At 38.6% G+C, this 15,608-nt stretch overlaps 1 protein-coding gene across 5 annotated transcripts in view; it reads right to left on the bottom strand.

Annotated features, from left to right (window-relative positions):
• The window catches only part of COL4A4 (collagen type IV alpha 4 chain), a 186,299-nt gene that overhangs the window by 131,652 nt on the left and 39,039 nt on the right, over nucleotides 1–15,608 (bottom strand). For all 5 annotated transcript variants that reach the window (XM_032277605.1, XM_032277601.1, XM_032277604.1 and 2 more), the window contains exons 5-9: nucleotides 10,123–10,257; nucleotides 8,813–8,857; nucleotides 7,329–7,445; nucleotides 3,599–3,667; nucleotides 950–985 (exon numbers count right to left, since the gene is read on the bottom strand). In XM_032277605.1, coding sequence (XP_032133496.1) covers nucleotides 950–985; nucleotides 3,599–3,667; nucleotides 7,329–7,445; nucleotides 8,813–8,857; nucleotides 10,123–10,257 — 402 coding nt within the window. The remainder of the gene's footprint in view (nucleotides 1–949; nucleotides 986–3,598; nucleotides 3,668–7,328; nucleotides 7,446–8,812; nucleotides 8,858–10,122; nucleotides 10,258–15,608) is intronic.

Raw genomic sequence — 15,608 nt, 5'->3', positions numbered from 1 at the left:
GAGCATCAATCATGGCAAGGAAACCAACCCAGGAAAGTAGTTCCATAACTTGCCAGAAGTTACAAGGCAAAATTATAGGTTAACCATTGGAAGGCAAAACTGCTTTTTCTTTTTTTTTTTTTTTTTTTGAGATGGAGTTTCACTCTTGTTGCCCAGGCTGGTGTGCGATGGTGCCATCTCGGCTTACTACAAGCTCCACCTGTGGGGGTCAAGTGATTCCCCTGCTTCAGCCTCCCAAGTAGCTGGGATTATAGGCACCCACCACCACACCTGGCTAATTTTGTATTTTTAGTAGAGACAGGTTTTCACCATGTTGGCCAGGCTGGTCTCACACTCCTAACCTCAGGTGATCCACCTGCCTTGGCTTCCCAAAGTGCTGGATTACAGGCATGAGCCACCACACCCAGCCGGCAAAACTGCTTTCAATTTTAATCTTGTAAGTAAACATCAAAAAACTGGAAAGGCTAATATAATCATTGAATAGCTGATTTCAGAGACATAAAGATGGGCAAAATATTAAATATAATACACAAACACTGATTCAAGAGGCAAAATGGTAGAGAGAAGCAATGCAAGATCATTCTAACTGGTATATATTATATATGTAGTTGCTAAGTAGACTCACTTTTCTCAATATTAAGTGGCTGTGTATACCTGAGTAAAGTCAAAAGATCGTTAGAAGACAGAAGAGAAAGACAGGAGGGAGCTTGCTGAGCTACAAGTACAGCTACATGAGCATGAAACTGATGCAGTTACACAGGGCCCCATGCTTGAGTTAATGTTCTGCTGTTACCATCTTGAAATTCTTAATAATTTTGAACAGGGAACCCACATTTTCATCCTATACTAGGTGAGCCACACAAATTATGTAGCTGGCTTTGCTGGGATTAAAACATCATAGGATATTTGAGGTGGAAATAGAAACACATAGCCTGCTCTGGAGACTTACTGGTAAGCCAGGCAGTCCTGGGTCCCCTCTGTCTCCCTGCAAAAATAAGAATGCATTGCTTTATAAGTCAACACAATGTTCCTAAAACACAGATTATGTAAAAATAGAAATACACACAAAAATTATTTGGACTCATCTAACTGTGCAGTTTGTTCAGTTTTTGTCTTTTGTTTGCTTTGGTGTTGACTAAAATTGAGGAAGGGATATGTGGAGGTGATTTTATTTCTCCTTACGCTCTGAATTTTCCTTCTACCCAACAGAGAAAGATCACTGGAATAATGACATGGAATCAGAATGAGATTTTATCTTTGTTTAAATTGTTGTAAATTCTCAATCGAGTGGTCCCATTTCCTCACAGTTTACCTGTTGCTGGTCTAGTTCCACACCTGGCTATGTTTTATAAACATCCTGACCCCTTTGACCCTAGAGTAGACAGAAAAGAAACTCAGGTGGAAATTGCCTCACACCAGCTTCTGTCTATCTCTGTCACCCTGTGACTCTGTGCTGAGATTTAACCTACTTTAAAAGATCAAAGGCTATGTACTTTCTTGAATGAAGGCTCTTCTTTAAAATGTAAGATATATGTAAGTTAAAACTTGACATTCCAACCATTTTTAAGTGTGCAGATAGTTCTGCAGTTATTCACCCATGAATAACACCATCCATCTCCAAAACCTTTATGTCTCCTGCAGTGGAAAGTCTGTTCTCATTAAACACTAACTCCCCATCCCTCTTATCCCCGGCCACTGGCAACCACCATTCTATTTTCCATCTCCATGAATTTAACTATTTTAAAAACTTAATATAAGTGGAATCATACAATATTTGACTGGTTTATTTCCCTTAGCATAATATTATATCTTCAAGGTTCATCCATGTTGTTGTATGTGTCAGAATGTATTTCCTTTTGAAAGCTTTTACAATCTTCCATTGGATGGGTATACCACATTTTGTTTATCCATTCCTCTGTTGATGGACATGATTACTTCCACCTTTTGGCTACTGTGAATAAAGCTGTTATGAACATGCATGTACAAATATCCATTCAACTCCTTGCTTTCAATTCCTTGGGGTACATATCCAGAAGTGGAATTGCTGGATTGTATGGTCATTTTATGTTTAATTTATTGAGGAATCACCATACCATTTTCCATAGTGGCTGCACCATTTTCCATTCCCACCAGTAATGCACAAGGTTCCAACTCTCCATGTAGTTGTCAACAATTTCTAGATTTGTATTTTTTTATAATAGTCATTTGAATGGGTGCAAAGTAGATATAGACTCTCAAGAGCGTTGTCTCTCAAAGGTTATTAATCTACAGACCATTTTTATTAGGGATCTTCTGTTTCCCCTCAAGATAAGGAATTCTCTATATTCATCCCCCCTTCTATATGTCTATATCACATGTCCTGTATTACCACAATTACAAAAAAAATGCTCACTATAACTAATATGCTATGGGACATTACCATTTACAATGTGCTGCAATATAAATTATTATAACAGATAGCCTTAACAACACTGAGAAGAGGGCAGGGTAAATATTATTTTAATCTTCCTTCACAATTAATGAAAATGAGGCTGAGAGAGGTTAAGGTAGCTGCTTAACATCACAGTGGAGAGTAAGCCTCAGTTCTCTCTTTCCAACACACCATACTGATTCCTAGAATGATTCTGCTGTTGATGTTGTTTATTAATACATCATTTAAGCTATAAACAAAACCATCGTTCTTGCTGTTTAAGAAGAAAAAATTGGCATGGAGGCTACACACATATACAGTGAGCTCACTAAAGGGATCACTGCTCAGGTGTGTCCATTCTGGGTGGCACAAAACCTCGGATCTGATAGAAGCAATCTAGGACTAGTTCTATCTATCTAATTGCTGCAGAATATTCTTCCTTAAGAGAAGTGACCACATATCTTGAAAATGGGCTATATTTCCCTGCAGATGCATCATTTCCACTGATCCCCACCACTGATCCATGGCTTCTCATCTGAGAAATGAGGTGGTCACTCAAGAGTTTATTTCTGAACATTTGTGCATCACTCCCTGCTAAAAACACAACACCATTAAATATATCAAGCAAAGCGCTATAAGGTTTACATCATTTTCAAGTTAAATAATGGTGACTTTTACTGTACTGGATGGTAAGTACTAATATTACAATATTTTAATTACAAATAAATCAGTGGTCCTCCACCAGGGTTGTGTCCCCCCAGGGGACATTTAGTAATGTCTGGATATATGATTTGGGGAGTTCAGAGGTGGGGGATGCTACTGGCATCTAATGAGTAGAGACCAGAGGCCAGGGATGCTGCCCAACATCCTATAACGCACAAGTCAGCCCCACACCAAACAAATGTATGGTCCAAAATGTCAGGAGTTGAGAAAACCTTGAAATCAATACATCCCTTGCAGTTCTGAATAGTTCAGAGGTACTGGGATTTTACAGTACTGGAATTTTACTGGCGACTAAAGACAGTGCCTTCACACAAAAGTATGGTGCCATCCCTGAGGGTCAGGGTAATGATAAAAATTGGTGTATTCAGAGACATTTTGAAGAAAAATCCTGTCTGAGTATTTCTTGCAATGGTTTACCTATTTAGGAAAAACATTCTTTTAACCTATCATGATCATAATACTTACCTGAATACCTTTAATGGCACCTAAAATGAACACTGAATTTCCTTTTTCTCCCTTTTCCCCAGGATGGCCCTGAAAATAAAATATTTATGTACTTAAGAGGAAAATAGCACATTATCATTTCAGCACTTTCTTTTCTATATAAAATATTACTCATCAGCTAAAATTACCATGACTGACATGATTAACAAGCAGACATTTCTTTATCCACTTCCTTATTATTATCACCCTAAGGCTATTCAATATTCAGTTAATACCTGTTAAGGAATCTTCTAAGACAGAGTATCTACTAATATATAGCTATTTAGCAGAACATTTTCCTTTTTCCCCACAATATAAAACACCTGCATTTTTTCTACGAGTAACTAATTTTGCAATTGTTAATTTATGCCCTAGAAATAGTAAAAATATATATACGTATGTATATATAGTGATTTTATCCATTTCAGTACTTGTATTCAAAATAGACCTACATATTCTTTGTAAGTTTAACTTTTAAAAAATATAACATGTTCCTTTTGGAAGGTTTTTGTATACAGTTGCTGGTTTGCTTAGGATATTTTTTTAAAGTGAATGAAATACCTCAATGTATTCTTCCTCCTCCCCAAGGTTTTCCTACTTAACATCTTAATATCCTACCTCAATTCTTAATATATCTTCTCTTGGTTACCACATAAAAATCCTACCATCTTTATATATCAAGCTCCTATGAAAGATAAACACATTTCAAAGTTAATCACTCTTAGAAGAGTACCTGACTTGGCTTCTGATGGGAGATATTTAACAGTTTTAGGTTAAATTATATTAACAATTTGCTTGAGAAATCAGATTTGATGCTATCTGCAGTTTTGGCTTTGCACAGTTCCAGTCTGAATGAATTTCAGTTCCATAGTTAAATAACATCAATTCTCCCCCACGGTTCCAATTTCAGTTACCATTGTAAATTAACTGAGTACTTGAATAAAGTACAAACTTCACTGCTAGTCCCTTAGTCCACAAATTGCTATATAAATAACAGAAGTGAATCGTGATTACTGCATGATCACATGATGTTACCAAAATGTGTTGCACAGAAAGCCAATGACTGAGAGGATGACTACTGCCAAAGAGGAAGGCTTTAATTGGGTGCTGCAGATGAGGAGATGGAAGATAGGTCTCAAATCCATCTCCCGGACTAAGATTAGGGGTTCATATTCCAGGGAAGAGATGTAACAACGCATTGGAAAACAGGACCTAGGGAAGGGTAAAGAAACAAAATCAGGGGTCTGGCATCTAATTGTCTGGATGCCATGATCTGGTGAGTTTCAGTTCTTTGATACTTTTTGAGAGGCCTGAGGGTCCTCTCCTGAGGAAGGAACTCAGATAAAACACAAAGGTTTCAAACTTTAAGACCAGAAAGATCCATCTCTATGTTGATCCAAAGAACGTCTATGGGACTACTGGGTCAGTTTCAATGACTTCTGTCAAAGTCTGTCTGTGATTGGCCCTTGCACATGTATTATTCAGAGCAGACACACAGACACAGACAGCAAAGCTTGTAGCTGGCTTGCCTCCTTATCTCCCAGCAACAAATCCAAGTAACATTTTTATAAAAATGAATAATTGAAAGAGGAAACTGGCCAACAATGATGAAAATGTAGCAATGAAATGAAAATGGTAATGCTGGAAATGAAATTCAAATAAAACATAAGTGGAGTTAATAGAAGAAACAGATGACCATGGGAATAATGACACTGTTGTTATTTGAGGGACTGTATTTGCAGCCAGAGGAACTTAGTAAAGATGAACTTATCAACATAAACTAGGAAAGAGGTTGTGATGAAAAGGATGACAGCGTCCTAGATAAAGTGACACAGATAAAAACTTCACATTAATGGAACCCTTAGAGATATTTCACAACATTGGAATCAGATCCAAACTTAGAAAGGAGTGTCACACTTCATCAAAACACGAAACGTTCCTTTAGTATCACAAATTATATGATGAGAAAAAAGCAAGTACTGTTGAAATTACTCTTGATAAGTTTTTATAATCAAATAAAACCCTTTGTTCCCAATGTTTCAAATTACAGTATATTAAATAAATATTTAGGGTTTTTTTTTTTCATTTCCTTATATATGTATAACTGACAGAAAGTTTCTAATGTTTTAACAAAACATTTTTAAAGGTCATGGGACAATAGTAGTTTTTCTCATCAGTCAATAAGGTTGCTCTGTGTAGTTTTTAACTTGCCTGGTCCTTTTTGCATTACTGTGCAAAGTGAGGGGTGTCTGTATAGCAAATGAGTCAAGGGGAAGTAGGTTGTTTTGCAAAGAGACCATTATGACAAACTTCAGGCTTGTGGTCGGTACCGCATGCTATGTTAAAGCTAAAACTGAGAACTCTTGCTCTCTTGAATGCTCATGAATCTGTATAAAGGGGTTTGGCCTGATTTGAGGAGCTTAATAAATGTGCATTCACCAGACTGCCCTTGAATTTTCAAATGGCTGAGTCTGAGAGTAAAGGATGGTTGAAAAACTTAGCAATGAAAGGTAGTGATTGTTCTTACTTGATACCAGAAAAAAAAAAATGTGAGTATGGAAAGCCTTTTAGAGTTTAGTGTTCAGATCAATTCCTCTAAGATCTGGAGCAAAAGGAGGACACATGAGTGACAGCAGGATGAATGACTGTGGTGGTCATGCTAAGAAAACTTTCTAAAAGAAACTTGTGAAATGATAGGTAATTAAGGAAGGGAGAAATACTAAAAAAAAAAAAAAAAAAACAGAAAAACAATTTTGAAAGGCCAAATGATCGCCGATCTTCTAAGTGAGAAAAAAAAGAGAGAGATAGGGAATGTGGGGGGTAGTGCTTGCTCTAGCTGTGTTTAAATGAAAGTCCAAAGTTCTGAAGAAAAAAACTGAGAGCCGTAAGGTTTCCCTCAAGTGCTGGATACTATCAACTGTTGCTGGACGTCCATTCCAAATCTTTCCTAATACATTTTCTTGCATTACAAGGGATAGAAAGATAAAAACTACATTGCCCAGACTCCTTTATAGCTGGATGTGAATTAGGTTCCCCCTAGGAGATGTGGAAGCCGGAAGTTTGGAAGAGATTCTCTTCCTGGTCTGTTGTTGCTGCCAAGCAGGAAAGCAGAAACTTGAATGTTCTGTTCACCAGTGTCTAGAGGTGGGGTGAGAGGCAGTGGTTACAACGCAGTTACAGCCTCCTGACTCTGGATCTCACCTAGCTGTTAACCTTTGAAATTAGTGGTCTTGTGTGGTCCTAAGTTCTACTCTTCCAACTATTAGAGTAAATGCCAAACTCTCTGTATCAGATTCCTTTCTGCTCAAAATATCTAGGGGTTTATGCTTCTGCAGTGAACCCTGAATGATAAACAACTTATGTTTTGCTAACTGGTCTCTCTGCTCTTGTTTTCTCCTGCTACCTATTCTCTTCACAGCAGCCAGAGACATCTTAATGAAACATCAATCAGATCAAGTTGCTTCCTTCCTTAAAACCATCCAGTGCCTTTACCTAACATGGAAGAGAAAATCTAGCCTCTTTCCATCTCTTCAAAGCCCTGCATATTCTAAGTCCTGCCTATCTCTCTGTCCTTATCCCTCAGCCACCTCCACTTGTTGGCAATGCTCCAGGCACATTGGTATTAACTCTGTTTCTTAAATACACCAAGCCTGTTCCACCACAGGGCCTTTTCATTTAAGATTCCTGTTAAGATGAGCTGCAGGTGTCTTACTGGGGGGCCTTCTGGGCCAAGAGCTCCTCTCTCTCCTGGAAACCCTGGGTCACCTCTAGAGCCATTGTAGCCACTCATACCAGGTTTGCCTCTGGGTCCAGGAGGCCCTGGGTACCCCTGCAGAAAACAAAATTATAAGTGAAGAATTTTTGCAAAAATATCATTACATGAAGTTTACACAATATGAATACTCAAATTATGGCAATTGTGATTCACACATTTACTATTTAGTTTTGTGAAACTTTCTCTCTACTCAAAAAGGCTATGTAGCATGTAAAACTAAAACCTAAAATTTTTTTAATATAACAAATTTAAATTAATTTAGTTTGTAGTACTCTGGGAAATTGAGGAGGGAACTTTAATTTGAATCCTTAGAAATACTATAATGAATTATAAAGCCCCCCAAATACCTCTTTTTTTCCATTTCATTTTCATATCAGAAATAAGAGTATTAAGCTCACTTCCAATATTAGGACTCATCAGCAAATAAAAACATTCTTTATGAATATGAGTATACATTTATTTCTAGAACATTGTACTTGACATAACAAGTACACCTAGCTCATATTTTGACATTTTTTCTCTAACCTGTTTGAAAACGTTGCTTTCTAAGTAAAGTGTTTTGTTCTGGGAGTTACTGTACAAAATTTAAATGTGAAAACCCTTTCATGCACTAAAATGAGAAAAAATAAAAAGAGTTTGCTACATATAACGTATATTGTGAGCTATAATATATATATTATATATAATTATATATATTTATTATAGTTATATAATTATATAATCTATAATTATCATATATAAATGTTATTAATATAATATACATTATATATAGCAATTATATATAATATGCTCTTAATATAATATATACTATGTATCATTGTGCATGATATATACTATATATAGCAAATATATTGATATATGTAAGATATATCATCTATAAGACAAAAGAAATGGGGGTCCAATTTCATATAATATGTATCTTACGTATCTTATATATATCTTACATATACCTGACATCACATATAAGATATTATATATAAGGTATGTACAATACACATCTTATATACAATATATGTCTGATATTTTATATAAGCTATATGTAAAATATAAGATGTTGTATAGTGTATATACAATATATATATCTCTTATATATACAATATATTCGGTGCAAAAGTAATTGCGGGTTTTGCCATTAAAAGTAATGGCAAAACCCACAATTACTTTTAATGGCAAAACACACAATTACTTTTGCACCAACCTAATAGAGTCTATATATTTTTTATCTAATATATATCTTTTATATATGTAGATATATATGTATTATGGTGCTTGTGGTATACATAGCAAATGTTTGCTATATATAATATATATCTTGCAGTTTATATAATTACATGTTTTATGCATATATATGTGTGGTTTTAAGGATCTTGATGAGTACTTCTGCCTTTTTTAAAAAGTGGAGAAAATTTAGGGATACTTACAGGTATGCCATCTAAACCTGGAAACCCAGGAACACCAGTTGGACCCTAAAATCCCAGAAAATAAAACAAAGATATAAACATCAGTAAATTAACAAGCTGATTTACTTAAAAACATGAACAACACCGAACAGTCATTGTCATCTATTTTTTACACTGATGAGTTTAAAATCCAACATTTAAGAACCAACTCTTGTACCTTTTTTTTTTTTTTTTTGTACTTGGGAAAGCAACTTGGCAGTACTGACTTCAGTAAATCATCCAACATGCTGTGAAAAGAAATCTAATGGCTCAGAATCTCGATCCTAGAGTAACAAACTCTTAAATGTGAATACAGGCAATTTATAGGATTATTTTTGCACACCTGCACTACCCAAAGTTGGGGTAGAATCTCAAGTGCTCATCAATAGGGAATAAAGTATACTTTTATTCATACTATGGCATATTATACAATATTTTTTAAGGAATAAGTTCAGTCCACATAGCCTGATTGGGAATGGTTTCTAGGACATACAGTTGAGTGAAAAGTGAAAGGCTCAGTGTGATGCATATAATAAATGTCATATAGATTTTTTAAAAAGCCATGAAACAATATAACTTCTCACTGGTACACACATGTATTAAGTGCATAGAAAGGTCTAGAAGAGCATGCTCCTCTGGAAAACGGCCAAGAATGAGGATGGATTATTGCAGAGGAGTTCAGGTACTTCATTTATTATAAGGTTCAAGTATATAGTACTTGTGGTTATAAAACTCCAGTGCTGGCCAGGCAGTGGATCATGCCTGTAATTAGCACTTTGGAAGGCTGAGGCAGGCAGATCACTTGAGGTCAGGAGTTCGAGACCAGCCTGGCCAACAAGGTGTAACCCCATCTCTACTAAAAATACAAAAATTAGCCAGGTATGGTGGCGCACACCTGTAATCCCAGCTGCTTGGGAGGCTGAGGCAGAGAATTGCTTGAACCCAGGAGGCAGAGGTTGCAGTGAGCTGAGATCATGCCACTGCACTCCATCCAGGCTGGGTGAAATAGCCAACACAGTACGATTTCGTCTCAAAAAAAAAAATAATAATACAAAAATTAGCTGTACATGGTGGCACGTGCCTGTAATCCGAGCTACTCAGGAGGCTGAGGTGGGAGGATCACTTGAACCCAGGAGGCAGAGGCTGCAGTGAGCTGAGATCCCACCACTGCATTCTAGCCTGGGTGACAGAGCAAGACTGTCTCAAAAAAAACCAAAACAAAACAAAATAAAAGCTGGTGCAGTAGTGCTGATGAGTGGTTCATGTGAATCTCCACATAAGATGTGGCTTACCTTATCTCCTTTGTCCCCTGCTGCTCCAGGAGGGCCGTGGTCCCCTTTCATTCCTTTCTCTCCTGAAAGTCCAATGGGTCCTGGGGCTCCCAGGGGCCCAATTGGACCCTGTGGCCCTGGTGGTCCTGGTGGACCCTGAGAAAGAAGATTAAAAAGAAATGGGGGGTGCAATTCTTAACTACTGTCTTCTAACACAAATATATAGTCATTCAGGCCTACAGAAGACTTGGAAATTAGATTGCACAAACTCTGAAAACAGAAACAAATGGCTGGGCATGGTGGCTCATGGTGTAATCCCTGCACCTTGGGAGGCTGAGACCCACGGTTCACTCAAGCTCAGGAATTCAAGACCAGTGTGGGCAACAAAATGAGACACCCCCCGGCCATCTCTACAAAAAAAAAAAAAAAAAAAAAAAAATAGAAAAATTAGCTGGGCATAGTGGCGTGTGCCTGTAGTCCCAGCTACTCTGGAGGCTGAAGTGGGAGCATCACTTGAGCCTGGGAAGCAGAGGTTGCAGTGAACCAATCGTACCACTGCACTCCAGCCTTGGTGACAGAGACAGACCTACCTATCTCAAAAAAATAAAAAATAAAAAAAAGAAAGGAAAGACCAGACAAGAGAAAAGGAAATGAAAAAAATAGACAAGAAAATGAATAATTTAATTAAAACATAAGAGTGACATTGCCCTTTTCAATCTGAATTAAGCTATAGGATAAATTTCAATTATTACACATGTGTATATATATGTGTGCAGTATGTGTGTGTGTGTACACAGAAACACATATATCAGCTGATTATAGTTATCTTACTATTTTTATTGTGTCAATCACATTTAGAGATCTTGAGCTGTTTAATGAAGCAAGACACTAAAAAACTAAAGTTTTATTTACCTTTATGTTTGTGATACAAATAGAGTAAGGGAAACTGCCAGATCTTTTATTTATTTCAAATAACTAATGATTAGCCCTATTGAAGGAAAACATTTCTTTTTTGACTGCTTTTATCTAAGTTCTTAGTCATATTTGGAATTAGGCTCCACATCACATCAAATTTATGTAATCCAACTTTCTATGAATGAAAAGGCCACCTCTTGTTTTAAGTGAAGAAGCTTTACGGGGCTCCTACCTCAGAATTCATGCATCAGGGCCCTGCCCCATCTCCTTTCCAGAGTCTGGGCCCGGACGGCGCCAGCAGCACCATCTAAAGTGACATCCCGATCAGGTGCGGTGGCTCACACCTATAACCGCACCACTTTGGGAGGCTGAGGTGGGTGGATCACCTGAGGTCGAGTTTGACCTGCAATTTTTGTACCTCTCAAAATTGTTCCAAAGATTTAAGAAAAATTATTTTGTAACTTCTTGCCCCACAAAACAGCATATATGACTGCATTCAAAGAGCAAGGAAGTCTTGATGTATGGACAGAAAATCTTGGCAGGGTTCAGGAGATGTCTGCCCAGATCAGATGTCTTAGATCTCTAGGGTTGCCCCTTGGGAGTCCAGGGCCCTGAGCAAAATATTTCCCGCAGAGTTCCATCTAATATAAAAGCTAGAGTCACCTGAAATCAGCATTCCAGCTCTACTCTGGCAACCCAATGTCATGCAATCCCAAGAAAGAAATACTTCATGGGCAATAGAAAGTGTTCTGCTAAGCAGCTATCCTCCCGAAACCAGGGCCCAGCCACAGGGCCCGAGACAACCCCATAGCATGAAGGCCAGAGCTCCTCATGTGGTCAGTTCCACATTGAATAGAAAGCGAGAGAACACGCTGACAGGAAGAAACAGTAACCAAGACCCACCCGGTCCTGATCCACACTTAAGGTGTCACTTTTCAATATTTATCAATTATTATTATTATTATTTGAGACAGGGTCTCACTCTGTTTCCCAGGCTAGAGTGCAGTGGTATGATCTTGGCTCACTGCAGCCTCCGCCTCCCAGGTTCAAGTGATACTCCCACCTCAGCCTCCTGAGTAGCTGAGATTACAGTTGCATGCCACCACACCCGGCTAATTTTTGTATTTTTAGTAGAGACTGGGTTTCACCATGTTGGCCAGACTGGTCTCGAACTCCTGACCTCAGGTGATCTACTCACCTCAGCTTCCCGAAGTGCTGGAATTACAGGTGTGAGCCACCATGCCCAGCTGGGATGTCACTTTAGATAGTGCTGCTGGCCTTGGCCAGGCCCAGACACCAGAAGGGAGATGGGGTGGGGCCTGAGGCATGAGTTCCAGAGCAGGAGCCCCATAAGAATAGTGCAAGATCATTCATCACAGTGCTATATGCAGCCGCAAGAGAAACCGGAAATCCAGGGGAAAGGCACCAACCTGAGACTCAGTGAATAAATTAGGGTGCCTTCAAACAGCACAACCCCACACAGCCTGACTTTATAGGGGTGCTCCAGGAGCAACACAGAGGACAAGAAGTCAATGAGGCCAACTTCTCCATTTGAGAAGTGAAGGAGGTACAGGTCAGGAACAGAGCGAGACCCAGCAAAGTGAAGGCAGCCAAGAAAGAGGCAGTTTCAGGTCAGTTACGCTGTGGGCACCTGGAACTTAACCCTGAGGGGAGCCCACATCTCACTGTTATCCCACCCTAGGGCAAGGGAGCAGGGTATTTGCCTCCTTGGCTCAGGGCCCCTGGTGATGGGTATGGAGTGCCTGCCAACTGTGCCTTTGGGGCTTTGAAAAAAGCCCTGGCAGACACAGATGCCAGCAGCAGACGTCCCCCAGAGCCTGAGCACAGAAACAAAAGGTCTGAGGAAGATGTTGCAACAGCACGTGCAAGCCGCCAGCAAAGTTCATCTGTCCAGGCCAGCTTAGAACATCCTCCCCATGCTCATGAGGGAGACACAGAGTGGCTGAGCACCCAGGCTATGCATCAGCCTCCTGGGTTTAAAGCCCAGGACCACGCTGACTCGCTGCGTAACCTGTGGTGTGTTCTTTAACCTCTCTGTTCCTCAGCATCTTCATCTGTCATGGCTCATGAGCATAAAAAGAATAATGCATGTAATGGCGTTTAGCATAGTGCCTGGCATAACAAATGCTAACTGTTGCTATTATATATTATTATTATAAATGGATAATTGTTAAATGAGAAAAACAAGCCACAGAATATTATGTCATATAATCCCATCAGTTGAGAAACAAACGAACAGACCTTCTCCCTAAACAGACCTTTATAAATGAACATTTCTAGTATATAAAAGAAACTGCATGTCTTAGAAGTGAAAACGTAAAAACACAAGCCAGGTCAATTTTACATTCTATTATGTTGGTGCAAAAGTAATTGTGGTTTTTGCTTTTTAAAAGTAATGGCAAAGACCACAGTTACTTTTTCACCAACCTCCATCAGCAAAAGTGACTTTATGATAAAGATCAATTACCACTTCTTGTTCACCGTTAAGTTATTAACTCGACAAACATGATTGACAGTCTTTAAAATCTGCCCAAATTTTACAAAACTATATTTTATATGTACTTTCTCTTTTCTTCATGCCTGTTCATCATTGTTGAATAACTGCTATTTATTAAGTATCCATATAAATGCTAAAAGCTTAGAATTTTAAAGGAAACTTAAATACATAAATATGTATTATGAAAACGACAACAATAAAATACATAGTGTAATTACATGGGCACAAACCATTTGGGACATTGTGAGGGCTTATCAACTTACAATGGATAACTGCACAAATTCTAAACTACAATCTAAAAGGAAAAACAAGCAATGACTTCAGAGTACCTTTCTGTCTACCCAGTGTTAGAAATAAGATTGATTAATATAATTTAAAAGCTCCCATGTTTTCTAAATATAAAACTCAGGAAATAAATGCTTTTTCATTAAGTTTGGGAATTATCTTTTCATCTTGCATGCAATTTATACATAAACTTCCCCAAATTATCTTTTGTGAGTGCAGTACTTTACAATAATGTATTATTTAGATACATACAGAAATGCATGCTTGAATATAAAAGGGTAAGTGAAAAAGAGACAGCTAATTAACTGACTATAAATCTCTTTAATGTGCTTCATTTTAGGCATGCAATACTAAATCCAGTGAGCTAATGAGAATTTTGCAGAGGGGGAAAAAGCAAGTGGGAATGTTTAACACAATGGTAAGAATAATAAAACTCCACTAAGTATCGAAATGTGTCCTGATTTCAGAAAACGCCACAAAAAATACTTTGTTTTTGTTTCTTGAGCCAAAGTGCGGTGGTGTGATCTCGACTCACTGCAACCTCCACCTCCCAGGTTCAAGTGATTCTACTGCCTCAGCCTCCCCAGTAGCTGGGACCACAGGCGCACACTACCACCCCCATCTAATGTTTGTATTTTTAGTAAATACAGGGTATCACTATGTTGGCCAGGCTGGACTCAAACTCCTGACCTCAAGTGATCCTCCTGCCTTGGCTTCCCAAAGTGCTGGGATCACAGGCGTGTGCCACCATGCTTTGCCCATATAAAATACTTTGGAGAAAAAAAAAAGTAAAACAGGGGTTGGTTATTTGCATTACTGAAGGATGTTAGCCCACTCCTCTCTCTCTGAATCTCCTCCCCTCTCCCAGCCTGCCACCCTGACCTCCCTGCACCAGAGTTCTAAACAAGCTCTGTCCTGTCCCAGGAGCCCCCGCTCTTTGCCTCTGGCTGACTCATCTCTCAAGGCTCTGATGGAAAGATTCCCGTGCTCTCCTACCCCTGTTCTGGAGAATGAGATGCCTCTGCAGCAACACCCTCACCTGTGACTATCATCCTCTCTTTACTTGTATGTCCCTCCCAAACCCACACCCACCCAGCCTCTGCTCCCGGAGGGCCAAGTTTAAGTGCCCAAGGTCATGAAGGTAAGAAAGGCAGAGAACAACAAACACTTCAAAAAATAAGGCCAGTCCACTCCTACCCCATGGCAAGACAAGTGGCCCTCCATATTCCTGCTTCCCGATCTGAGGACTCAACCGACTCAGATGGAAAATATTTAAAAATTAATAAACAGAAAAGAAGAATACAACAAAAAACAAATTTTAAAATACAGTATAACAACTGTATACTATACATAGCATTTACAAAGAATTCTAAATGACATAGAGATGATTTATAGTATTTGGGAGGATGTGCATGGATTATAGACAGATACTATGGAATTTTGCATCAGGGATGTGAGTCTCCAAGGATTTTGGTATCCACAGGGGAACTGGAACCAATTCCCCATGGATGCAAAGAGACAAGTGGAAATGTTTTCTTAGGTCTGTGACTTGTCTTCCTAGACCACTGGTTTACAGTAATTATGCAAAATGGCAATGATTCCACACAAAAGTGTGCAGAGTACAACTTCACACCATGAGCAATGACTCTGAATACAGGGATGTTGATGTTTTTTGCCGTTGAGCCATAACGTAGGTATTGTTATGCATTTATTTCAACCATATGAAACAGCAAATACTACCCCTACTTTGCAAGCAGAAAAACTAACATAAATGTCTCCTTTCTACAGC

The sequence above is a fragment of the Sapajus apella genome, unplaced genomic scaffold (genome assembly GCF_009761245.1).
Source record: "Sapajus apella isolate SASKATOON/1434 unplaced genomic scaffold, GSC_monkey_1.0 scaffold10, whole genome shotgun sequence".
NCBI lineage: Eukaryota > Metazoa > Chordata > Mammalia > Primates > Cebidae > Sapajus > Sapajus apella.
The sequence above is the reverse complement of the archived record's forward strand: the minus strand, read 5'-3'. Positions and strand labels throughout refer to the sequence as shown.